Source organism: Crocodylus porosus, unplaced genomic scaffold (assembly GCF_001723895.1).
Source record: "Crocodylus porosus isolate Cpor-Errol unplaced genomic scaffold, CroPor_comp1, whole genome shotgun sequence".
Taxonomy (NCBI): domain Eukaryota; kingdom Metazoa; phylum Chordata; order Crocodylia; family Crocodylidae; genus Crocodylus; species Crocodylus porosus.
Window position 1 is genome coordinate 206,159,315 of NW_017728886.1, and position 25,827 is coordinate 206,185,141.

General features: G+C 39.8%; 1 protein-coding gene across 2 annotated transcripts in view; it reads right to left on the reverse strand.

Annotated features, from left to right (window-relative positions):
• Nucleotides 1–25,827, reverse strand: part of CA8 (carbonic anhydrase 8) — a 77,487-nt gene that overhangs the window by 23,056 nt on the left and 28,604 nt on the right. For both annotated transcript variants that reach the window (XM_019548470.1, XM_019548479.1), the window contains exons 4-7: nt 15,351–15,446; nt 11,862–11,924; nt 8,953–9,001; nt 3,901–4,013 (exon numbers count right to left, since the gene is read on the reverse strand). In XM_019548470.1, coding sequence (XP_019404015.1) covers nt 3,901–4,013; nt 8,953–9,001; nt 11,862–11,924; nt 15,351–15,446 — 321 coding nt within the window. The remainder of the gene's footprint in view (nt 1–3,900; nt 4,014–8,952; nt 9,002–11,861; nt 11,925–15,350; nt 15,447–25,827) is intronic.

Sequence of the window (25,827 nt, forward strand, 5' to 3'; positions counted from 1 at the left end):
ATACCATAAGGAATTCCATTTGCAAGTATATGGAGAAGGAAATGCTGATCATGAGCATCCAACATGGGTATAGTATGGATGAACAAACCATGCCAAACAAACTTGTTCTCCTTTTTCAACAAAATAATCAATTTGGTGAAGGGAATACAGTGGAAGTAGCGTATTTAGACTTCAGACAGGTTTTTTTAAACAAATTGGAGTAATGTGACCTAAACAAAACTACTATAAGGTAGATAGACAACTGACTCAATAGCTGCAAGGAAAGGGTAATTAATTATAAATGGATCCATGTCAGAATGGCAAGAGGTTCTTAGTGGAGTCACACTGGAGTCTGTCCTGGGCCCCATGCTGTTCAACCTGTTTTTTAATGATTTGGAGGCTGGAAGAGAGAGCTGTTTGAGCAAGTTTGAAGATCATATGAAACTGGGAAGGAATGTGCACACGCAGTCGTGGACAGGAGCACAGTTCAGAAGAACCCTGATGCATTAGAAAGTCAGGTGGCAGTTAACAGGATGAAGTTCAATGCTGACAAATTCAAGGTGCTACACCTCAGAAAGAATAATCAAATGCACTAATACAACTAACTGGCTGAATAGAAGTACAGTGGAAAGGATCTAGGAGTCTGATAGATTACAGACTCAATATGAGTTTGCATTGTGATGCAGTTGCACAAAAGGTGAATACAATTTTGGGAGGGATCAATAGGAGTATTAAGTGCAAGACACAGAAGGTAATGGTGCCTCTTTACTCAGGACTGGTTAGATCTTATCTAGGGTATTGTGTTCAGTTTTGGTTTCCACATTTTAAAAAGAATATGGAGAAGTTAGAAAGAACTTAGGATACAGAGGTAGGAGACAAAAATGATAACGGGCTTGGGAGGCAAATCATACAAAGTGAGACTGAAGGAAATAGGCTTGGTCAGCTTGTGGAAAATGTGATTAAAGGGGGACATAATAGCAATCTTCAGATATATGAATGGCTGCTGTAAGAAAAAAGGGAGAATACCTTGTATCTCATGCTGCAGAAAGCAGGATGTGGATGAACAGCTAGAAGTTGCAGCAAAGTCAATTTAGAGTAGATACAGGGGAAAAAATCTTTGCAGTTAGAAGAGTGAGGCAGTGGAATAGACTTCCTACAGAAGTTGTGGGTCTTGAACATTGGAGGTGTTCAAGAAGACGTTAGATAAGCTTTGGTCAAGAATGATCTAGGAGTAACTATGCTTATGTTTTTCTAGGAGTATTTCCCATGCTTTGCTGGGTGCTGCATGGGACCAGGAAGGATTTTTTTTCCCTCTTGTTGCTAGGTATATTTGGGGGACAGGGGGTGCAGATTTTGATGCCTTCAGAAGTGTTGGATTTTGGCTGTAGCCAAGGTCGGGAATTTTAACTGGAGTGTGTCAATGCTCCTGCTGAAACAAAAAGCAGAAGGTTCTTGGTTAGAAGCTCTTGCTCTTCCACTCAGGGTCAGACAAATAGCTGTATTTGGGGTTAGGAAGGAATTTTACCCCATGGCCAGATTAGTATGGACTGCTGAGGTTTTTCCCTCTTCCTTGGATGTGTGTTTGATTTTTTAATATTATTTGTGAGTGTGTTTTAACAATCCTTTCAGCAGCAGAGTATTTACCACCATTGTCTCCTTGGTTTATCTGTGATCAGTTAGGGTTCTACACCTTGTAGTCTGTGACAGTGTTGACTTTTGTAGTTTTAGTAGCAAATTAGACAAGGATTGTATGGGATGGTTTGGGTAGAGATGATCCTGTCTCAGTCAAGGGGTTGGACTACAGGACTTCCAATGGTGCCTTCCAGCCCTATTTTTCAATGATTCTATGAAACTTTTTGCATTTGCTTTCATGTGTGGGTGGGTTTGTACATATTCCATGTTAAGTTATATCCCCTTCATAATGTCTCTAATAACTTGTTTGACTTCAGTGTATTAGTGGCAGTGGCCATGACACCTGCATCTTTTCTTCTGAGTTTTAGCTAATCAAGAATCTCCAAGTGTAACTAGGTAAATTAATTGTACCCAGAGGTGTAACTAACAGTTTTTTGCTCAGGGCAAAAGCATGCCAGAAAGCTGAGATGGATTGGGTGGTTGGTGTGTTGTTACTGCTGCAGCACAGAGCTGCTGCCAGGGCGAAGACTCCCCAGGGACCTGCTGTTCCATGGCCCCCTCTAAATTAGTGTCTGGTACTGGTGACTGTTTAGCCACCCCTAGTTACACTGCAGATTATACTTTATTCTGTTTTCTGATTCTTGTTGTGTTTGCAGATATGATATGCTGAATGTAAGCATGACTGACAAACAGGACACAAGGCTGCCTGAGCTATGGAAATCAATTTGTCCTTCAATCCTTCTTTATTGTATACTGTGAATAGCCTCTCCTATACTGCTATTAATAGTTTTCCTTACAACTATGAGAATGTCTATGATAGAAAAAAGAGAAGCTAGTAAACTTCTCTCCACTACTGCCTACAAAATCTAACACTTTTGTAGATATATTCCCTAGGTTTTAAAGGCTCTGTGTTTACACACCAGAAATTACAATTGATTGTATCAGAACAGAGAAAATAAACTAAAATATCAACTAAGTATAAAACAAACCTAACAACTGGTCAGTTCACTTAGTCTATTAGTAATATTCCCAAGGTCTGTTGTCAAACAATGCAGAGAAATAACTTTTTGGCAAATGTTTTCAGTTGAACTTTCCATTTATTTATAATATGTATTCATTTGTCTATAATATAAAGTAGAATTGACTCAATCGGTAATAATATTTTACACTTGTATTTAAAGCCTTTTATAGAACAACATTATACTTAGGATGATTAGCTGACTTTTTACTAAATGCATTCTCCCTTTAAGAGTTATTCTGAGTCTTCTAAAACCCATAGATTTGTAGTTTTTTTCAATCAGTGCTAAGATGTCATAAGAGCTATCCTTCTGAAAGCAAGTAAGTGTCGGGCTCATGATTAGATAAATTTAAGTTATAGTCTGTTAACTTAAAATGTTTACTGGGAACCAATGTTTTCATCCTTTTATTAATGAACTACAATGTTGTGTAAATAGCTCATATTAAGAGGATCCACCATCAGAATAAAATGACAAGCTGTTAACACAGTTGTCTACTGGTGTTATTAGCAACTTCTTAGATTGCTAAGGTAAAAAAAATAACTGAATTTATCCTCATACATGTTTTTTTCTCTACACTCTTTACATAGCTTGGACAATTAAAATAAATGTATTTCGGCTCAGTAGTGTAGTTAGCATCAGTTGGATTACTAGTGATGCCTATGTCTTTGGTTTTCAGCACCTTTCTGTCAAATGTTTTTATTTGGATTGTTTGTGTATTTATTTATTTTTTGTTTATTTATAGAGAAATATATAATTAAATGCATGCTTTTTAAAAACCTAAAGTTGAGGCCAAATTCAAGTTGCCAGTGTTCATTTTCCCGTTATAAAATGTGAAACTCAGAAGATATATTAAATATAGTTCAACCCAATATAGTTATCCTGCATGATTAACAATTTTCTTTCTCCAGGATATAGTGTCTCCTTGTGTGTCTTCGTTCCTTCAGCATCAGAAAGAAGTGATATTTGAAAGTTTACAATTACAAAGGATTGAATTTCTTTCCTTACTGATTTCTTTCCTCCTTTTTTTCTTTCTTTTGCTTTAGTATAGAATTATTTTAAATGCACATGATAAATGATAACAAGGAATTTTCATCTCTGACCTTTCTATTGCTTTGACTGACTCAAAAGATTTAACCTTTACTTGAAAAGCTATGTACTGATCTAATGGGATCTTCAAGGAAAAGCACATTTAATGTCCTGATATCTATTTGCACACTATGACCTTTAGTTCACAACCACATTTTAAGGTTACCTTAAGCATAGTTATTACCTGCAGTTGGGACAGAGTCAAGGGATATCTAAACAATATCCAGGTAACACCTTCACTGCAGGGCGGAATGGTGAGAGAGCCTTCATATACCCAATAATCACGTAGAAGAGGATCTACAATTTAAAAAAATATATAATTTTAAAGTGATTAATACTTTACACATCTAAAATTCAAAAATCAAACAGTGCTCGACAAAAGTGGCTAAGGGCTTGTCTATATTAGAAGCCACAGAACAGTAAGCTAATGGGTAAATTTAGTAGAGGAGTCCTTGGAATAAGTGAAATGTAGCTGTCTTCATTTTGAAAGAACATAAGTAGAGTGTATAGGGTAGCTAACGTACTCCTTTGTAACTTGCCTAGGAAAAATCTTTAAGTTTGACCACATTAAGAATTTTTCTTAGCCCCACAAAGCTTTGGAACAGGGACCTGAAGCTTGGCAGATGGCTGCACTCAGTGCTAGAGAAGTGTCTTTTGCCTTAACAAGTATTACCACTATTTTAGGGATCAGGAAAAGGAGGTATATTCAAGTCCTTAAGGTCACACTGAGGCAGATTGTGACCTTAAGGACAGATGCCAGATTTCCTGAATCCTGGTCCTTTCCTCTAACCATTAGTAAACCATTAGTAAATGCTACTTCCCTTGAAGTTAGCCTCTGCCTAGTCCTGCATGTTGGAGTAAGAAAATGAAAAAAATAGCTTTCTTCTTCAAGCCTTGGCCGGCAAGACTAGACTCTCGCAGAGCCCAGTCTTTAAGAAGTTCAGAACTTTTTGCTGGACTGAGGCCTAAAACCTTATAAACCCACCAGGGACAAAAGATACTAGTACAGAGAGTGCAAAAGAAGCCCAGTGTAGGAGGAAGAGGGCTGTAGTTATGCACTTTCTCAGTATTTCCTTAGTACAACTTTACCAGCGTGAGGGAGAGCACCCTAGAAAGGTGCTATTGTACATGTTCTGCCAGAGACAGAGCTCCATTATACAATCCTTCTTCATCCTCACCCAACACAAACAGTATTTTAAAACCACAATCCATTTCTGAATTATAGGCACAACAGACAGCACCACTTATCACAGAGGTTGTCAATGATGACTAGAAAATGGTATTTAGAAGTTTGTTTTTGGAAATTGGTTTATAGGTAAAGTAGATATGCATTAGATATGCATTCGAATAATGATCCAGGGAAACAGCAAGGATTAATTGGTTTCTAAAAAGCATATCTGTGACAAAGTTTTTTCAAGGCCCACTGTGTCTGACAGGCAAACAGTGGCCAGACACACCAGCTGGAAATTGAAACCATGTACTACACTGTTCCATAACATGTGATAAGGTGGCACCAGGTCACAGTGCCCAAGTGCAGACCCTTGAGATTTTGGGGAACAGACCAAATTCAGAGAAGACCAATAGAGCCCAAATTAGGACGTATGAATGGGATGGGCTTGTGAAACAAAGGAATATATTGACAGGACAGATCATGGACAGTATGATGACCACTGAGGCCGTGTGTAGACAAAATGGGGGCATGTGTACACAACACTTTAAAGCGGGTTAAATGCTTTTGCACCGTTTTAATGGTATTGGTGTTTGCATGTGTTGGTAGCATATTGCACAGTAATTCCAGCCACTTTAAGCAAATTCAGCAGCATAATGTGCCTTGAATGACTTGGGGCACAGCAAACTAAAACTCCTCTGAGTTATTCATTACATAACAACTTCCTCTGAGGAGTTTGTTTGCTGCCCTACAGCTGCGGAGCAAAGCACCGGGATCCGTGCAGCTCAGAGGTTCTGCAGAAAGCCCATGCAGGCAGCCTAGAAGTAGCCCGGGGAGGCAGGCTCCACCCAAGAAAAGAAAAGAAAAGCAGCAAACCTGATCTTTTTTCCATTTTTTCCCTGGACCCTACCTCCTCCCTGAGCTGCCCGGGGGCCCAGTGCTAGCCTCTGCAGCTGAGCTGCAGTGCCCCCCAGGACCACCAAGCTGGATGCCTGTGGGCAGGTGCTGCCTGGGTGGAGCTGCCACTGCCATGAAAGGAAACACCAGCCTCCCCCTCTTCCCACCCCCCCGGACTGTTCTGCACGCTGGCAGCTTGCCCTCCCCTCCCCACCACTGGAAAGGCAGGTAAGTTCAGGTGTGTGCATGGCACAGTGGTTTAAAGGGCCCTGAATTGAAGTGGTGTTTTTAAAAACCCACTGCTGCAATTTAGATGAATCAGTGATGACCTAAAGATGAAGAGTCATTGCAGAGGGAAAAAGATACTAAAGGAGGGATTTTCAAGCGGCAAAGTGTCCCCAAGACGGGTACCCAAGGCCACCATGGACAGAGGGCCAACCTGTCTTACCCACCCCACTGGAGGGGAGAGGGGGAGGGTGGGCCTTGGCCTCCAACCTCCAGGCTGCTGGCATCTGAACTCAAGAGAGAACCTCAGAGTGAAGCTTGCGTACTGGCCAGGCATACCTTTCCTCTGATAACAGCTCTAGGACTGGTAGATATAGAATTGTTTGCATTATTCTTATCTGCTATCACTGTGTATCAATAACACTCACCTATTAGTGAATGGAGAGGTTATGGTAGGTCTAAGAGTTTGGGTCCACCTGGAACAAGGTATCTGGGTCATAAACCCAGTGCTTCCCATTGTAAGACTTGTTTTCAGTGGCTTAGAATTTTACCAGATGTTAACCATTTGGGCAGAAATGTTATATGCTGTGTCTGCCTCACATTGAACTTTATGGAAAATACTCAGATAAAATGGTAAATGCCATTTCTGAGAATGAAGCTAAGAAAAGTGGGTTTTGCTATCTCTGAGAATCTGTCAAAATCTAGCCAAGTTTTTAGTTTCAGTTCACACTTGCTTAATTTTTTTGTTAGATTTTAACAAATATTCTATGCACAGTATGTATGTCCCAGGCAGGGATTCAGAAAGCCTATCCCTGTACCCACAACTATTAGCTGCTCTGGGCCATGCCAAGTATGGGCACCTGAGGGGAGAACAGAAAGACTAATTTGACTGATCCCCTGCTGGACTCAGGAACCTTGGAAGAGGAAGCTGCTTGATTCAAATGCAGACTGTACAAGAATCGAACCTATAGGAAAACTAGGGGTGATAGTAAAATACACGAAGTCTTTCTTTCCAAGACCCTAGGAATTGGGACAAAGAGACTGTGCCTAGCTGGGCAAGAAAACTGGGAGTGAGAATCAGGAAGGAAAATGAGATGCCAGGATTAAGAGCCAGTAAGGATAGAGAGGAGGTCAAATGATGCTTCCCTTAATCACAAGAAGATTATAAAGGTTGCAGAGTGAAACACTCAAAAGTCAGGAAATGCCTTAAATAAGGTTGTCTATAAAACCTTAATTCAACTAACCCCTAGTTGAATTATCAAATAAGCTTCAGCTGAAGCACCCCAGAGGCCATTTTGAAATGCAGGGAGGGGTTAATACATGTCATAGTGAGCCATTTTACTTAGAGAGGCTATCCAGGAAATGCTCTAATTAAAATGCCATCTCCCTGTTCCTCCCCTCCTCCTATACCAAGTGTATAGGCACCTGTACCTGAGCATTTTACATGCATTAAATAAATTACCCTTACAACAACTCTGGAAGGTGAACCCGGTAATAATATCACCATTTTACAGATGAGGAACAAGCAAGATTAAGTTCAGAGCTATCCACTGATGTGAAATGCCTAAAACCTGATTTTCAGAGGACTTTGCATTACATAACAACTTTATACATTCAAAGCACAGCTCCCATTGACTTCAGTTGCAGGTGTGAGCACTCAGCACTTCTGCAAATCAGACCCCAAGGTCACAAGTCAGGCACCTAGAAAATGAGGAACATGCGATTAGTGACCACCTGTAAAAAATCTGGTTTAAATGACTCGACTAACATCACAGAAGAGTTCTGAGGCAGGGGTCCTGTGAAAAAGATGTTACATGCACATGCAATTAAAGACTGTCTTATAATGAAAGTGCACAAGAGCCCTGCCTTGAGGTTGCACGGGCAACTTAATTCTGGTATTTCCTAACATTTGAGTGCTTGACCTTCTTTAACACAAGGTTATGAGTTTGTGAGAGGTTTTGATAGAGGGATGGTGGTAATAGGTTTAAAGAGACTGCTGCTACGAAATGAAATTTGACATAGATGCTCCCTTTTCTAGAAAAGACTTGTTCTAGAGGATTATTTTTAAGACTCAACATTTTGGCACCCATACATTGGAAGCGACTGTATTTGTTTCTCATCATTGATCTAAAACTTATTTGCTATGTGCATGTTGATCTACCAATCACCTAGATCTTCTATCTAGCTGATAAAGGTATCATAGCATAAGGAGGATTTGTCTTTGAACTTAGTGAAAAGTTAAGGGAGTCTTAAATATCAATTAAAAATCTTTATTTGGAAAGTGAGACTTCTGGATAAGAAATAAATACCTGTCCCTGGATGCCTGCTGAAGTACAGAGTATGGGACAAGAATAACATACAACCCTACCCTAAAGGGACCTAAAGTCTTCCTCAACCGGGATGGGAAATTCTCAAGATGGATGGACAAGGACTAATGGATGCTGTGCAATTTTAAGGGATGCAGTAATACTATATTCAAGTAGCCCACTGGAATGCTCAGAGAAATACTAGAATTTCCATTGTAATGAAGCTGTTCCACATCACCCTAGCCCGTGCCTCTAAGATGCCAGAGTGTCTAGAAATACATGTTGTTAACAACACATGAGTATCAGTTTGCCTCCTTCCGTTTGAATCTCATCAGCCATATCACAGTGGCAGGACTTTAAAAATAATGATCTACCACCACGAGGAAGAAGATGGCTTCTCAATGGGTAAATTGCTTATAAACATCTTCACTGTTGGTCTAAGGGGTGGTCCACATCCAGAGATATAGACAGTTTTAGCTGGTAATCCAGCCACATTAAAGCTGCTTTCCAGAACAACAAGAGTTGCAATAGGGATTTTATGAAGTGGCATGAGGCAGTCAACGGTTCAAGAGTGCAACATGCATAATGGTTGATTTACACTAGTAAGAAAATGTTTGAGATACATATAAACACCACCTACCTGGTAACAATGAGTTGGGATTAAAACAGGGTATTGTTTTGGACTTCCCCTGAAAAAAAAATAATACAAATCCATCTCATCTCCAGTTCAACAGAGATTGAAGGAAAAATAAAAAACTCTGAATGTTGACATAATAGTAAGCCTTGAATTTCTGTTCAGGTCATCCACTGTCATTAGCCTCCACAAATCATCATTACATTTGTCCTTGCAGCTATACAAACATCTTTTTATTTATTTGTACTTTGTATTTTTGATCCAAGGATATAAAACCTATTTTGGTAACTCTCAGCTAGCTTAGTCCCTCATTCTCTACTGAGATACTCTAAAAGCTCTTTATCCCTCTATTTGCTAATTTAAGATTCCTGAATTCCATATATAGTGAATTTACGGATCAGGACCTAAGTGATCTTTTGCCTAAGCTGCCTGTTTCCTCAAGAATTTCTAAGGCTTATATTCTGCCCTTGGACAAATACTAATATGGCCCTTTCGATTCAGGGATGGAAGCATGTATACACCTGAAGACAGAATAAACGTTATCATGTATATGTAATTGACTTTTACAAGTGAATTATAAAGATTTGTTTTTAAAGGGTATCAAAACATCAGCAGCACTTTTTATATGTAAAATTACCAAAGAATTAGAGGTTTAAATTACAGAAGACTATTTTGTTATATATTGTATGTGTATTTATAAATAATAAACCATAGCTATGGTATCTCTGTAGGGCTGCAAAAGCCCTATAGAGGTCCTTTTAATTGTTCTTGGTTTATATCTGATGTATTGTCCTGTTTTAAATTGGAGAGATTACCAGTAGGTATAATATATCTAACTAAATAAAGGTGCATCTTTCAATCAACCATTTCAAAACCAGTTCATTCCTACATGCACTTCCCAAGGCTTGAGCATGGATTTGCATTTCTGGTATCAAAAAGCCTAACGCAGCAGTTCCCATGTTGTAGTCAACAGACCACTAGTGGCTTGTAAGGCCAGAGTGAGTGTCCTGTAGATTGTGCTGCTCCCCTTGTTTGTGCTGCTCCCCTTGCTTCAATTAAAAATTTGAAGATAAGGGTGCATGTTGAGCTGCATGACATGTTGATGGTTGACAATGGTCTGCTGATCCAAAAATTCTGGGAACCACTGGTTTAACACAATCCAGAATACAGTGAAAAAAATCTCCATTGACTTCAATCAGTTTTAACTGAGCCTGTAAATTAAGAAGCCTTGTGATGAATTCCATGAACTGTAAAATTTGCTGGGAACATCTGTAACATTCCAATACTTTAAATTAGTTTAAAATAATCATCAACTTAATAGTTTATCTTTATTACAATAAAGTAGAATTCAGACGGGATTTTTGATGATACCTTCATGTGCAGGCTGATGGCTCACCAGGTAGGAGGATCTATGCCTATACAACTACAGCCTGTTTGGCTGTGCTGTCATTGATCCCCATTGGTCCATGCCACACAGGAAATGAGAAACTGCTCACTCATTTAAGGGAGTTAGAAAGAAGCAACAGTAGTCAACTCAACATTGCCTATCCTTGAGCCAGAAATTACAACTCCTGATCTTGTTTCTCTTCTGATACATGGTCCGGACACCCTGATTTAATTACTGTAACCCTGGATCTTGCCTTTTGTCTGATACCTGTTCTTGACAGCATGTGGCTTTCATGCATAGCACCTTATAGAACAAGTTTAGTATACTTAATGCAAAGTAAATGTATATATGCAGAAAATGTGCATCATAGTGACCTATGAAGGTCACTAATAAAATATGCTAGCATTAAAGTGGGCATTCATGACCTTCCTACTTTCATTTCTACTTCCAATAATCAGGGCACAAAGAGTTCTCTATACTCCCTCTTTTTTTTCAGACACAGGGAAAAGATGATAGTTTCTAAAAACAAATATGACACCTGAAGCACATGATATATTGTTCAACTAAAATAAGGTTTAGAATTCAGTTTAATTGAAAAAAGAATGATATTAGATCCTAATTTCCAACTTTTTCATGACCATTTCAATTAACTGGCACTTTTTCAATGCCTATGAAGCACTTTTTATTCATAGATAAATAGCCCCACAATCTGCCCACAAAATAAGCCAGCTGCCACCTCAAGTTTAATTGACCCCTGTATATAAATAGATATAACTGTGCTACTTACAAGTGTGTCTATGTCGTACTTGTGCTAAAACTTGCAGCAATTAGAAAAAAGGGTAAAACAACTATGGGTATCTATAATAATTTGTCTATATGCAAATAAGTATAGGTATGTTTATTTTACAGTTAATGTTTTAAAATTTGTCCCTCACTTCCATGTGCTCAGAAAAAGCAGGGTCTAATGGTAAGGGATGGGGAAAAGAGGCTGGGGGGGGGGCAGGAAGAGGGCAAAGGGGCCACCTGCTCTTACCCCCACCCATAGGTTTATTTTTCCTCCTGTAGTAGTGAGAGAGGGACAAACTCAAGACAAACCTCCAATCACTAGATTCTATATCTGGAAAATTTTAACAAATTTATAAATTTTCCATATATAGAATCTAATTATTGGGGTGTCATCTGATATTCAGGATCTTATATTTGAGTACATATGTTAGATCCTTTATCTTTTCTTAGTGGTTGTGTTCATATTGAGAACATATTTATATCATAAAGAAGTCAGTACTTGCCAGCAATTAGCATCGTAAGAGAGCCAACTTTCCCTGCAGTCAGAAGAGGAAATAACCATAATAACCCTGTGGTATCTCTTGTCAAATATTGACTTTCTAATAGTTCCCATATGGTATCGTAACACAAATATTTCTGACCCTGTTCTTTCTGCCTCACTTTATCATATTTACCCTTTTTCCATTTAGTGTGTCTCTGTCAGCAAAGTAAGTATTTATATTTCCCTCAGACAATGCTTTACCTTGTACTGGATGTCCTGAAGAACTTCGGTGACAGCCTTTAGGCCTGCGTGTTCCTTTCCTATCTAAGACATTACAAACAAACAAACAAACCCAAAAGTGAATGGTGGTGCTATGTTGTTTCTGAAAAATTGTAGAGCAAGAAACAGGGCAACAAGTACAACCAGATCAGTACTCCTTTGTAGTAAAGTTACGTGACCTTGTATTAACTAAATACTATTACACAGCAACTTCAAACAATAGCTATTAAATCAATTACCAAAAAAAATCATTGGCCAAAATGAAACTAGGTTTAAATAACTTTAAAGCTGTGACAGAAACTGATAAAACATTTTAAAAAGTCAAAGTCAATAAACAATCAGTATTGTAGCACGTAATGCACATAAGATCAAAATGACGCAGTGTTGTGACAAAAATGCCAAGGCTGTATATGATTTGTCCTTACTAGCTGGTATTAGAAATGTACACATAAAAGAACTGAGTGTACAACTATGACAGAAACCTTTGAATTTGCAAAATAAGGCCCAACACTCCAACAGTGAGTTTTACCTTTCCTTGAAGCCAGTGGGACTTTTGCTCAGGTGAGGAGTGCAGAATCATAGTTAAACACCCTCTTTTTAAATTACATACATGAAATCCTGACCTCATTTTAGTTCATGGTAAAACATTTTCATTCATTTCTGGGCAGGATTTCACCCATGTCTTTATTGAATGTCCTTGTAAAGCAGACAAAATGCTGATAAGGAAAGCAAGTTTAAAAATAAATATTTAAAGAATCAAGGGTAAACGCTTCCTTGAGATACCTCTATACTGACAAACACACACACACACACACACACGCATGCTTACACATTGATTTCAATGGGAGTGGCATGCTTATGTGCATAGGCAAAACCACACTTGGATGTCACTGTTTAAATTCAATGTTGTAGAGCTAGTTAAAGAAGTACTATGTAAGCAGTATGCACATATACTTTATAAAATGTTTTAAAAGAACCAGCCAAAATGTATCACTAAAATGCACACACAATCATTCCAGAGGAAGAAGTAGAGAAAATGAACCACAAATAACAGATGCTAGTCATATTACTGTGACAGGAAGTATAGAAAACCTAAATAGAATCGAACAGAGCAGTGACGGTATTTTTCAAGGCACCCAAGTAGTTTAAGAGCAAAAGTCCCCTTGAGTCTTAATGGAACTTGTACTTTTGAGACTTATACTTTTAAGTTGGTGTTTTGGAAAATGTCATTCTAACAGTCAGGATCTCATAAAACTTCACAGGTTTGTTTTTAATGTCACTCACCCTGAACATTTCAGTGCAGTTACTCTTTACATACTCTTGTAAGAGCAGCCACAGACACAGATTTTATCTTTGGGAGGATGCTGACAACCTAGATTAACCTTTTTTCCTAATTTGTTTTTCAAAATGCAATTTTCTGTATATTCAGGAATGCAGGGGAGATTTTCTTAAAGCACCAGAGACTTCTCTGTTCCAGAAGAATTTTTTTTTTTTTTAATATAGATGTTTGGGGAGCACGTTGTTTAGTAGGACACATACTGAGAAACAGACTTCAGCTTAAAGTCTTTAATCAATTATTATAAACAATAATATCTAAACAAACTGAAAATAATTTAACTATGCTGTTTTAACTTAATAATCAATAGCTTGAACCAACCTCCACTGAAGTCAATGGAAAGATTTTCATTTGCTTTCACGGGATTTGTATGAGGTCCCTCTTTAATAGATGTGAAAAATATTGTGATTGAATTTGTTTTCTCACTGTGCTATTAATTAGCAGCATTAAATACAATGCTTCCTTCATCAATTTTTAATTATATGGAGTCTTTCTTGGCTAATGAGAAATCACCTTGGAATGTTTAAGAGCCATGACTAAGGTGAGAGGCTAGAAATGGAAAAGATATAATTTAAGTTTCAAAAAGTTATTTAAGAATTTTAGGTAACTTTCTAGCTAACTCCAAGGTTAGCTCTGCTGGAAGAAGAGAGTTCTTACATATGCAATTTAACTGTGGCCCTCTAGGATACGAAACCAAGAGAACTAAGAGTTTTTAGTTATTTCTTAGCTGTACAGTACAGTTTCTCAACATTGGAGCTGTAACTGCTGCACCTTTAAATTCAAATCAAAGTAAAGCTCAAAGGCACACACAACCTTGTTATAAAAGAAGACAAATTAACAATATAACAGTGAAAGGAAATCCATTTGATCTAAATTTTAAATTATAACTCTCTTCTTCAAACATACTTAAATGGAACAGTTCACTGCTTGTGATTGAGGCTCTGTGAAATCGATGCTTTGGGGTCAAACAGAATGAGTTTTTCATAAGGTTCACAGTCTTCTAAGTTCCTTCAGTGTCACTTAGGGTTAGGGCTTCACACAGTATGAACATACAGTTCAAACTCCTGCTCATCCTCATCAATAGACCACAGGAACTCCTCCACCAGGACACTTCTGAGGGCCTGCCTAGTGACCAGCATCCACCAACACCTTGTTTGATGTCTCCAAATACAGAGAGCCTTTTTCCATTTTACAGTTTTTAGTGCAGGAGCCAAATTATAAAAGTGCCCCATGATTTGCAGGTCTAGTCCCACTGATAGCTCTACCCCGTGTTAAGGAGCCAGGCAACAGTCAGAACCATAGCCACACATATGCCTTTCCTCTTTGCCTCTTCCCTTCCCTGTACAGCTTATACCCTGAGCAAGAAACCTGACCAAGAGTTGAACAGAGTACACTTCAAAGATGGTACATTACCTGTGCTCATTAAAGCTACAGGAGGCATGACACCCAGATGGAACACAACTCTTCTGTTCCAACAAGGGCTGTCCAGGGCTGTGTAGTATTGCCACAATTAATGGGTAGCTGCAAATGTGCATGACTTTATCCAGCAGCACACTACAGTTTAGGGCAAAAATTGAAAAATATATTTTTCCAGCTGAAACCAGAGAAAATGTAAAGTAGATGGGCCATGTTACTCGAATGAAAATTGATGCAGGACTGAAGTTAACAGCCAGTTTCTTATTCCAGATGATAACACTCTTAATAAGCAGTGAAGTGACCAGTACTTCATTTTTTTGTGCCTGCAAAAGCACAGTACTACCTAACCTGGTAGTTTTCACTCCTGAGTGAGAAGACAAATTGCCTCCTTCTCAACTGCCCAAACCACTTACTTTTTGAAGTCCTTAAAAATATGCCATCTCAGGACTGATAATTAAACAGCAATACCCCTGATATTTAGCTTGTCTAACATGACAGGACCACAGCACAAGGCAGTTTTATGATATGCCTTCTATTTGTTCAGCTGCACTGTTTTCAGTTTGTTGTTTAATCAGGTACCATTTAGTTATCATATGCACTAAAAACATTACAAGAAAACAGTAGTTATAATAAATACTAGCACCTTTTATTTTATGAAGTAGTAGAAAGCAGAAGGGGATTCATTTACCCAAGTTAAATAATGATATGTGATTACTTACCTGCACAAACAAAGCAATAATAGCTATTCCGTGCTTTTTCCCAACTGCCTCTTCAATACTGTTGTATAGTGTAGCATTCCAATGCATTAGATGGAGCTGGAACAAAATGATAGAGACAGAATGTCACCCATATATCAAATATAAAGTATAATGAAGAAATAGAAGGGTCATTTTGAGTAACTGTTATAGATGGAATAAAAGATGGACCCTCATTACAGTCATTATGAGCATGGTGAGGAAGAAGGTACTATATAGAGTCATAGAAAAAGAGGACTGAATCGACCACCAGAGGTGGTCTAGTCTGACCCAATGTTTCAGGCAGGAATACCCTTATTTAAACTCAAGCAAATGTCTGCTCAATTTTCACTTCAAAACTTCCAGTGATAGAGATTCCATAACCTTTCTAGGTAACCTGTCACTTAACCACTCTCATGGTTAGAAAGTTCTTCCTAATATCCAATCTAATTTTTCTGTGTTACAGTTTAAGCCCATTACTTCTCTACCCTATGGATACAGAGTATAGATAATCTCCCCTCCTATTGCACAAGAAAAAAAAATGTTTTGTAGTCAACTGTTAAATATCTGTTAAAAAGACATGAATAGTTGTATTGAGAGCATGCCACAAATTGTATCAAAATCTATCATTCCAGGGCACAGAAAAAAAACAACTAACTCAACCCATCAGCATTCTCACTCATAGCCAGCTAGCTGTCTTCCAAAGCCCTAAGTCACAAAAGAACATGGTTGTAGTCACAGACCATCACGAGATTCTTACCGTGCCTTTCTGATTGCACAGGTCTCATATACATAGACCTACAAAAATTGCGGAGGCAAGTGGCCGGTTTTGCAGGCCCATCACAGAGCTGGCCATCATTTTCATCACAGCATGCTTCTAACTGGCCGATGGGACTGGTGGCCCCATCCCTCTCCACTGATTAGCTGAGAGGGCTGTCTGTGGCCATGTGCAATAGGCAGTCTTCTCAGCCAATCAGCAATGAGGGGCAGGGGATGGCTGCTGTCTTGGCTGTTCCCCGTCACACCAGTGGCTTCACCCCATTCTGCCCCCCATAGGCAGGAGCCGTAGAAGCCATGCGGACCTCTGGATCCCACTGGGGAGTCAGCATTTTATTTTTAGTAAGTTTTTTGTGTGTGTGTGTGTGTGTGTGGATTTCGTGGACATTTGACCAATTTCACAGACAATGCCTGGTTTCACAGTTTCCACAAAGTCTGCAAAATTGCAAATTGAGTAGGTAGGTCCCTACTTACATACTGTCTCACAAATCTGCATAGCTGGGCCCTTATCACCAAAAAACAAAATGTCCCTTTGTTCACTGGATACAATGGATTGGCAAAAAATGAAACAGGGAACAATAAATGGAGGCACCATTGGGAGGAAAGTAAAAGAGAGAAAAAGTGCCTCTCTTTTAGAATGATGAGTGTAATGAGTTTTAACTTGTCATTTAACCTAGAGTAACAGCAGAATATCTATTTGCTTTTAACCAGTCAATTTCCTTGAATCAGGGGCTGAGATAATAAATGGCCATGTAAATGGGAGGCAGTAGACACAGGCTGGTAAAAGTGAGGTTTTTATTCTGGTAATTGGTTATAGCTGCCAAGGAAGATTTAGAAAGAACTGTCCTCAAAGCATGCTGTTAATGAAAAGAAAAAGAAAAATAGAAAAGATTGACAGCTTCATATACATGAACGGTAATATGCATTTCAGACAGATGACTGTTTCCAACACCTAACGATAAAATGTTATCTCTGTGGCTGTGGCTGATAACATTGCAGAGACTGCCCCTCTTAAGCTGGGCTACTTTCAAGTTTATCTAGGAACTGCCTCTGCACATTCCACATAGATAAAACACCTACAAAAAACCTCTAAATTTAATTCTCTGTTGTAAAATTGAGTGATCAGTCTTTTGCACTGTTATGGGTCTGAGAGGTTAAAATGTTACCCTCTTATCTAACACATTTTCCAGTTTCAGAAAAAAAATATTTCTAAAACAGATGGTATGTCTGACTATTGTACAATCCGTTTCTACCTAGCACCTCTGTGAAGTGGGCCTGGTCTCCGCTCAAAGTGAGATCATTCAGAGTGCTCAGCACATCACAGGATTAGTCCCTCAAAACAGTAACCCATTTTCCAATGTGACAGAAATCAAAGATAAAGAGCTGATTATGTTTATTCCAACAAATGTTCCAAAAAAGTTCTCTAAGTGCACCTCCTATATACTGAATTAACCCAGTACACTAAACATGTTAAAAAATTATGTTTAAACAAAAATATTGAAAGGACAGTAAAAAATGAATCCATACTATAAATATTCCATTTGTGTCAGAGTGCTTATACAAAAACCTCTCTCTGTACCTACAAAAGTTCTAGGCATATAAGGATCTTAATTTTAGGCAGCTCCTGGAGCTCCCAACCCCTGCACTAACCACATGTTAACACCTTAAACTAATTTTAAGCAGTTTAAGCACACTTTGGGCAAAGTTACACTAATCCAGGGCAGGTTTATCTCCAATCCATATTACCCAGATCATGTTCCATCAATGTGTGGCCACTTCTCACGGATGAGCTGCCCAAGTTGCAGCCCTCCAGCTTCCCAGGATGCAGTGTCCCCTCCCCCACCCTTTTGTTCCATATTAACAAACTTTCCACCCCCTGAACTCTACTGCCCAGGGTGTGGTTCTGGCACTGAACCATCTCCCCCTTCTACCCCCAGGGCTTTGACCTTCCCATACCCAGAGGTGCTACCCTGTGGAAACATGCCAACTAGCCAGGTCATGGGGCATGGATGGATCTAGGAGCAGGGTCTAGAAGGCATGGGAAGGAGCAAGGTCAGGGACCAGATTGGGTCCTCATGACCTGGGGCTTCCTTCCCAGGGCAGGGGCAGTAACTCCCCCAAAAGTGCCTTACCTCACCACTCCCACCTCCCAATCACCCCAAGGAGCATGACCAGCACCCCCCACATTCTATCCCAATCCTAATTTATTAAAACATGAGATCTTCTTTAATTTACTTCCTCTTTATTCCTTCTTTTTTTTCCCATTCAGTGGCTGACTTCCATCATTTCATCACCCTTCTCCCACCCCTCCCATTTTATTAGATACTACCAACCCAATAAGTCTCTACCTCCTAGCTTCATGTTCCTACCTCCCTCCAAGTTTACCCCACCCTTAGTCTCCACCTAGAGCAGGGATAGAAGCCTGTTCTGGCTCACCAGTCCTCTAGTGGCAAGTCAAAGCTATGCAGGTGGGGAACAGTCAGTCAGAGATGGATTTTAGCCTTAAGGTGAGACTGCTCCAAACTCCAAGCTAGCACTAACACTGATCAACATTTGAGCAGCAAAAAGTGCAACATGTTACAAGGCTCTAAGTGGCCACCTTACACATGACAGATTTCAATTGCTTCCTCCTCATTTCTGTATACACATACCTTGATCTGGGAGTTCAGTGAGAAAGGGTAAAATAGTCTATTTGGCAACTTGCTGAACTTTCTCATTTTTAAATGGAACCTTTTGTAACTTTGCTCTTTCATACTTTTGCATCATTCAGAAGATGGCATTAGTCTCTATCCTCACTCGTTACTTTTAAATGGTTTCTCAAAATAAATCTAATAATGACAATTCAGCTACAACAAGGTAAAACTAACACAACCCAGCATTATAGTGTTGTCTTCTAAACTGAAGCCAACTTGTCCAAAAAAACAGGGTCTCTGATTACTGACAGGAATTTGCAGATATTTCATGGGCCACTAGGGGGAGCTCATGCAGTCCCATGATCACAACCATGACATCCTAACATTAACAAAGAGAAATCTACTTACTATAAACAAGCCTATGCAGACACACAAAAAGAATAAAGTTCCAGTACTGCAGTTGTGATGGCAATGGCCTTTGTAGTGAAGAAAACAATACTGCATATTAATTTAGTTTGAAATGTCAAAGTAAACTTTCCCTTCTGTGATTGTAACAATGGTATTGAGAGTGATAGCCAAGTTTAGCGAGACTAAGTCAACAGACAGATTTTAGTGAAAGCCACCCTGACATTCAACAGCATGTTACATTCACAGAGGTAATATTTGTAAGCTAATATTTTTCTGCATTTTGACAGCAAAGTGGCTGGAAGTTGACTTCTGATGTTTTAAAATAAAAATAAGTTACTTGATATGTTCCTCAATGGGCGTGTCTACACATGAGGCTTTAATGCATATTAGCCTAAGTTAATGCACATTAAGGGCATGCATCTACATGTGCATACTTTTAATGAGCATTAAGAAAGGTCAATTTAGGCTATTTGTGCCTAAATTGGATACCTGCAAATGCAGGTATTAAATTTAGGTGAAAACAGTTCAAGTGCATTAATGAACATGTAGAGGCATTAAAGTGCATTAATACTGTGTGTGTGTCAACTGACTTATGACTAACTTTAGTCCCAAGTCAGTCTACACACAGCGTTAATATGCTTTAACACCTGCATGAGCAGATGCCTGCCTAAACCAGCTTAACATGCACTCAATTTGGGCATATTTAAATGCACGTGTAGACATGCCCAATGAGAAAAAAATGTGGGGACCTTTACTGACATCTAAACAATATGATCTGCTCATCAAGAGAAAGGTTGGGTCCCAATACATAGGGTCCTGAATTAGGACTGAGTATACCTGGGTTCTATCCCTGGCTCTGAGCTGAATTGTTGTGTAACTTTGGGCAAGTCACTTAATTCCTCTATGCCTTCCATGCTTTAGCTGTCTTGTCCACTTAGACAGGTGATTCTCAACCAGGATGTTTTGGTACCCTGCGGTGCCAGGAGATTCTTTTAAGGGTGCCTCATTATATTAGTGCTGTTAGATATGCAAACACTTGCACGTGATCCCAGTGGAACAAGGGTGTACTCCAGAAATCCATACGGGGAGACATACCAGAAACTGTATTTTCCTGCTGCTCTGAATGGGAACACAGTACATAACTATTGATACCAGAAAGTAGGTTCTGCAAACTCCTGGGATGTATCAACTGGCTATAACGTAATCATAAAAGCAGTAATCATAAAATCATAGAAAACTACAGCTGACATTAACTAGTAAAACTGCCTGTTCAAAGCAGGCTTATCCCTATCTAAATCATCCCAGAAAATGTTTGTTTAACCCAGACTTTAAAAATTCCAGTGATAGAGATACCACAACCTCTCTAACTAATCTGTTCCAGTGCTTAACCACTTCTACAAATACAATTTTTTCCTAATAGCTAACCTAATTTTCCTTGTTGCCATTTAAGCCCATTACATCTAGTCCCCTGTAAACAGAAAGAACAACTGATTGCCATCATCTTTGTACCAGCCATTTGTGTAATTAAAGACCATTATCAAATCCCTCCTCAGTTTTCCATTCACTACAAAAAATAATCACAGATTTTCCAACCTTTCCTCATGTGTTCTAGATCTCTAATTATTCTTGTTGTCTTTCCTTCAATTTATTTTTCTCAGTTTGTCTATGTTTTTCTTGAAGAGAGCTGTCTACAACTGGAAACGATACTTCAGGTGAGGCTTTCATCTTGCAGCAATCCCTCTATAATGTACTGCCAGGAACACATATAAGACTTTACAACCCAAACATTTCTATAACTCCAGAAGTCTGGTCATGGATGTCATGATTTAGGCTGAAAGTTCTTTATGAAAGAGAGAACCTTCCTGTCTTTTTTAATACTGTACCTCATGCAGTCAGATCTCGGTCTATGATTAAGCATCTACTGCAGTACAAATCTTAATATATAGATCTGGCTAGTGACTTCTCATGCACAAACTAACCAAACAGTAGCTGGGGTGGCAGGAAAAATTCAGGGGCAGGGCTCTAGTTCTTAAGAAATCAGGGTATTCTAGTGAAAGTACTCCCACTCTGCACTGGGAGAGCTCTAGGAGAACTTGTCCCTACTTGTCTGTGGAATGTCATTTACAAAGTTCCTCTCCTTAGCAATTTACAATTGGCCTTTAAATGGGTTGCTTAATGATAAATGAATGAGAATAGGCCTCAATGCATTCACATTAGCACTGAGAAGTCCGCACCTGCACATTAAAATAAATATATTTAAATGAATGTTTAAATATATTTATTTTAATGTGAAGGTGTGGGCATTCCTTTTAAAAAAGCAATCCTAATCAACATGAGCATCACTTACAAATCAAGAGAAGTGGTTCTTCCACTCTACTCAGCACTGGTGATGTCTCACCGGGAGTACTATGTCCAGTAAGCCCTATACTTCAAAGAAGAATGTAGACAGATTTGAAGGAGTCCAATGTGAAGCAACAGAAATTATTAGAGGCCTGGAAAGGATGATTTGAGGATTGCCTGAAAGAACTAGGGTTATTAGGCTGAAGAAGAAAAAACTGAGGTGGGATTAGATACCAGTCTTAAAATGCTTGAGGGGTAAATTCTAAAAAGGACGGAGATGGGCTTCTCTCTGTGGCTGTAGGGGACAAGACTAGGAGCAATGGCCAAGCATTGGAACAGGCTACCTAGAGATGTTGTAGAATCTCCATCCTTGGAAATTTTAAAGGTCAGGTTACGCAGACACTTGGCTGGGATGTTTTGGTTGGAGATGATCCTGCTTGGAGCAGGGGGCTGAACTAGATGACCTTGGGAGGTCCCTTTCAGCCCTACTTTCTTATGATGTTAAGAGAATTTTTAAACAGACTGGGAAGCAAGTGAAACAGAGAAATGCTTTTACTCTTATTTCTAGTGTTAAATTTTTGGATGTTGCTCAGACTTTATACTGATGGGGCTAAATACATAGACACCAGTCCACCTCAGACTCCTTTGTTGAGGCTTCAGCCTTCCCATTTTCTGACCGTCTACTCTGGTACCTTAGATAAGGCCTGCTGTTCTAGACCTGTCTTCTGGGCTCCAGCCCTTATCTGGGTTACTTTGGTCCTGGGCCCCCTGGCCCTGTCTCTGCTCTGCTCTCAGCACTAAGCCTGCTTCAGCTCTGTCTCCTCTGGACCCTCTGGCCTGGTCTGGCTTGAGTTGCACTTGGCTACAGTCCTTCCCTAGGCTGCCACCCTATAAGGCTCAAGCCTATTTATGTCTCAAGCCCCAAAAACCTGGCAGGACTCCAGACACTTGTGCTCTTAGACACAGCTAGGACCTCTGTACCACCCCTGCTAGTCCCAATCCCAGACCAACGGTTAAAATTCAAACCAAAGAATAAGCCCTCTTAGCACTCTGGCTGAATAACTCAATTTTCTAAGCCTGCTAGCCCCTTAAAGCAAATGCCATTTACTATGACTCCACTCTCCTGCCAGCCCTTAGCCCTCTACTTGCAACTCTCTGGCATAGCAGGTTCAGAGTCCAGCAGCAGCAGGCAGCTTCCTGCAGAGCTCCTTTCCCTTCAGCTTCCACAGCCACACTGCCTCTTCTGGGCTCAGCCCTGGGCTCTTGAGCCTCTCCCTGAGTCAACTGACCCTCTACTTCTACCCCAAGTAGGCAGCCATCCAATTAGATCCCTTCCCCCATCAAGTCCGTTCACAGGGCAGGGCTGACCCACAGGCCTTGGGCTCTCTCACCTTTCTCAGTAATGGGACAGGGTCCCATTACAGTAATACCATTAGGCATACAAAGGTCATGCAAAGACATCAGATATACTAGAAAAAGAATAATTGAAAGAAAAAAAAGACATGTAGCAACAAAGATCATAACATGAAGGCTACATTCCATACTTCATAGAACAATACAACTCCGGTTAATATTCATTGAAATTAGATGTGTGCTTTGGCAGAACAGGTCTCAGCCCCTTTACAAATTTTCAAACTATGAAGTAAATGGTAAATTAGATAGCTGCACCTTCACATCACATGAGAAGCAATTCATATTCAGCCGTGTAAGAGCACTATACCTTTTTTTTTTACTTCTTATCAGATTAATGCCCAATATTTGCTAACCTTCATTTGAGGTGCTTACATACAAAGTACAGATTCATAAGTGGTACCAGTCTCTGATATGAGTACAGCCATATGTCTCTTAAAATAATAGCCTGCAGTGTACTGGCAGTTTACCATTATGTGGTTTTAGGTCAGAGTGCAAACAAACTGAACATGTCAGTACAGCAAGAAAGGTTCTGTACAAGTTGCTTGGCTAATGTTTTGATTCTCTGTAGTTAGGTTTCTATGGAACCAAAAGGAGCCAGCTCCAATGTTACTGATTATCATGATAGCCCTATAATACCAGTCAAACACAGAAGGGCAACCTTTTCACAAAGTATTTATAAAACCTGGGAAAGATTCTCCTGCTAAAGAATATTTTTCTGGGAGGAAAAAATAACTCATAGGATCTGAATATTCCTGTTATGGCTGTATGAATTGCAAGTTAGTACTGTGGTGCTGATGACATGGTGCTGATGACATCAACTTATTCCGCTATCAGTCAGAGAGAAGTTTTGTCATAAGCATCACTAACAAATCATTCCAGAGAATGGACCCAACAGAAAGATTCCTTGGATTAAATCCTGATGATCTAACTCAGTTCTTACTCAAGTCAAATGTTTACTGATTCCAATCCTGATGTCTTTCCTTGGGCAAACTGGTCTCACCCATTACTACAAATTAGAAGTTTACCACAGTCAGGGCTGAATACAAACTGAGTAAGGATCTGAGGTTCTTCCCCATATTAGTAATATTTTTGTGACTTCAAAATGTGTGAATGAGTAAAACAGGTTTAGAAAACCATGTTTCCAGGCTGCCAGACCCCAAACATTTGTCTGAATGATAAAAGAAACCCTGTGATGGTAGAGCCTGACAAAAAAATCAGAGGCATTCTCTGTATGCCCAATACTTTTAGTTCTGGGAGATGGCTTCTCCTACAGAATCTTGCAAAACAACAGTGATGCATAGGGAGTGCACCGGCGTGCACGTGAACTCCCTGAGAGCACTGGTGCACCCCCTGACAGGCAATGCTCCCCACTTAGACAAGAGGCAGAGGGGGCAGGCGGGAGCCCTGATGCAAGTTAGTACCAGCTGGGGAGTGGGGGCACCAGGTGAAGCACCCCTGGCACTTCTGGGAGCACCATGGCTGCTTTCAGGAGCGCTGCTCACTCTTCCCATTCAGTGCAATTGACCATGAGGACCCCCCCTCCTGGTCAGTGCAGTGGGCCACAGGGGACCCCTCCCCTCAATTGGCAGTCGGCCAAGGGGGGCCCCCCAGTCGCTGACTGGCCACTGGGAGGCACATGCCCCCCCCAAAACTCAGGTGGCACCAGTTGCCCATGTTGCAAAAGCTTCCTTCTAACTAAGGCAATGCCTATGCTTTGGCCTCATGAGGAGGTCATGAGTTCACAGAAAACAAAACTATCCATTCACTTTGTTGTCAGTCCTTCTTATTCTGCCCCTAGCTCACAAATCAAAAAACCCAATCAATAAGTATACTAGGCACAGCACTGGCCCCAGATAGCCACCACTGAGAATTCTGGATTGCAATGTGACATTCTCAGTCTTCTAAGCTATGTCTGGCTTAGGTCCTGAAATGACAAGGAAGTCACTACTAGCCCAACCTACTACACCCATTAGGGGTGTGTGAAATGGGCTATATACAATTTAGATTTGGATTTGGTCTGAATTGGGCACAGTGATTCGATTCATTGATTCAGATCACTGTCCCCAATTCGATTTAGCCAAATCCTAATCTGAAGATTCAATGCTGATTTGGAGAATCAGCGATTCGGCCCTAGACACAGCTTTAAATGTTTTTTCTACATACCTTGAGGTACCAGGCATGGCTCATGTGATGCTGGGGCAAATGAAGCATCCCACAGGAGTGCAGGGGGGAGGTGGGGGGTGCCCCACATGCTCAGTGGCAAAACCAGAAGTGGGTCCACCACCAAATGCGCTGGGGTCTCCTGATTTGATTTGGATTTCCACCAAATCGAATCAGGGACTGAAGTTACACATAGCCTTAATACCCACATCTATCTGTCATTCCAGTGATACAGCATACATGTGACAGGATCATGCATTAGTACAGTGGTTTTCAACCTGTGGTTTATGGACCCCTGGGGGTCCACAGACTGTCTACAGGGTCTATGAAAGATGACTATGACCAATCAAAAGTATGTGAATACTAACACTTACAATTCAAAGTGGTTTATGCCTTCATTCAAAATTTCCAAAGGAGTCCACACCTCCACTCTAATTTTGTTAGAGTTCCACAAATGAAAAAAAGTTGAAAACCAATCCATTAGAAGACAATTCCCTATGAAATAAATCACAGTCCATCTCGTCATGAGATTAACCAACAGCACAAGAACAGACAAATTGTTCCAGGATTAAGGAGTGTTCTTGATGCTATAACTTTGTCACAAATATATAAAATATAGAATTATTTACCAGGCCTTTCTGCAACAAAAAGTATTGTATTTAATGTTCTTACTCTCTTGGACAAACAGAAATTCCTACAACTACTTCACTAGTGGAAAAATGCTTTTATCA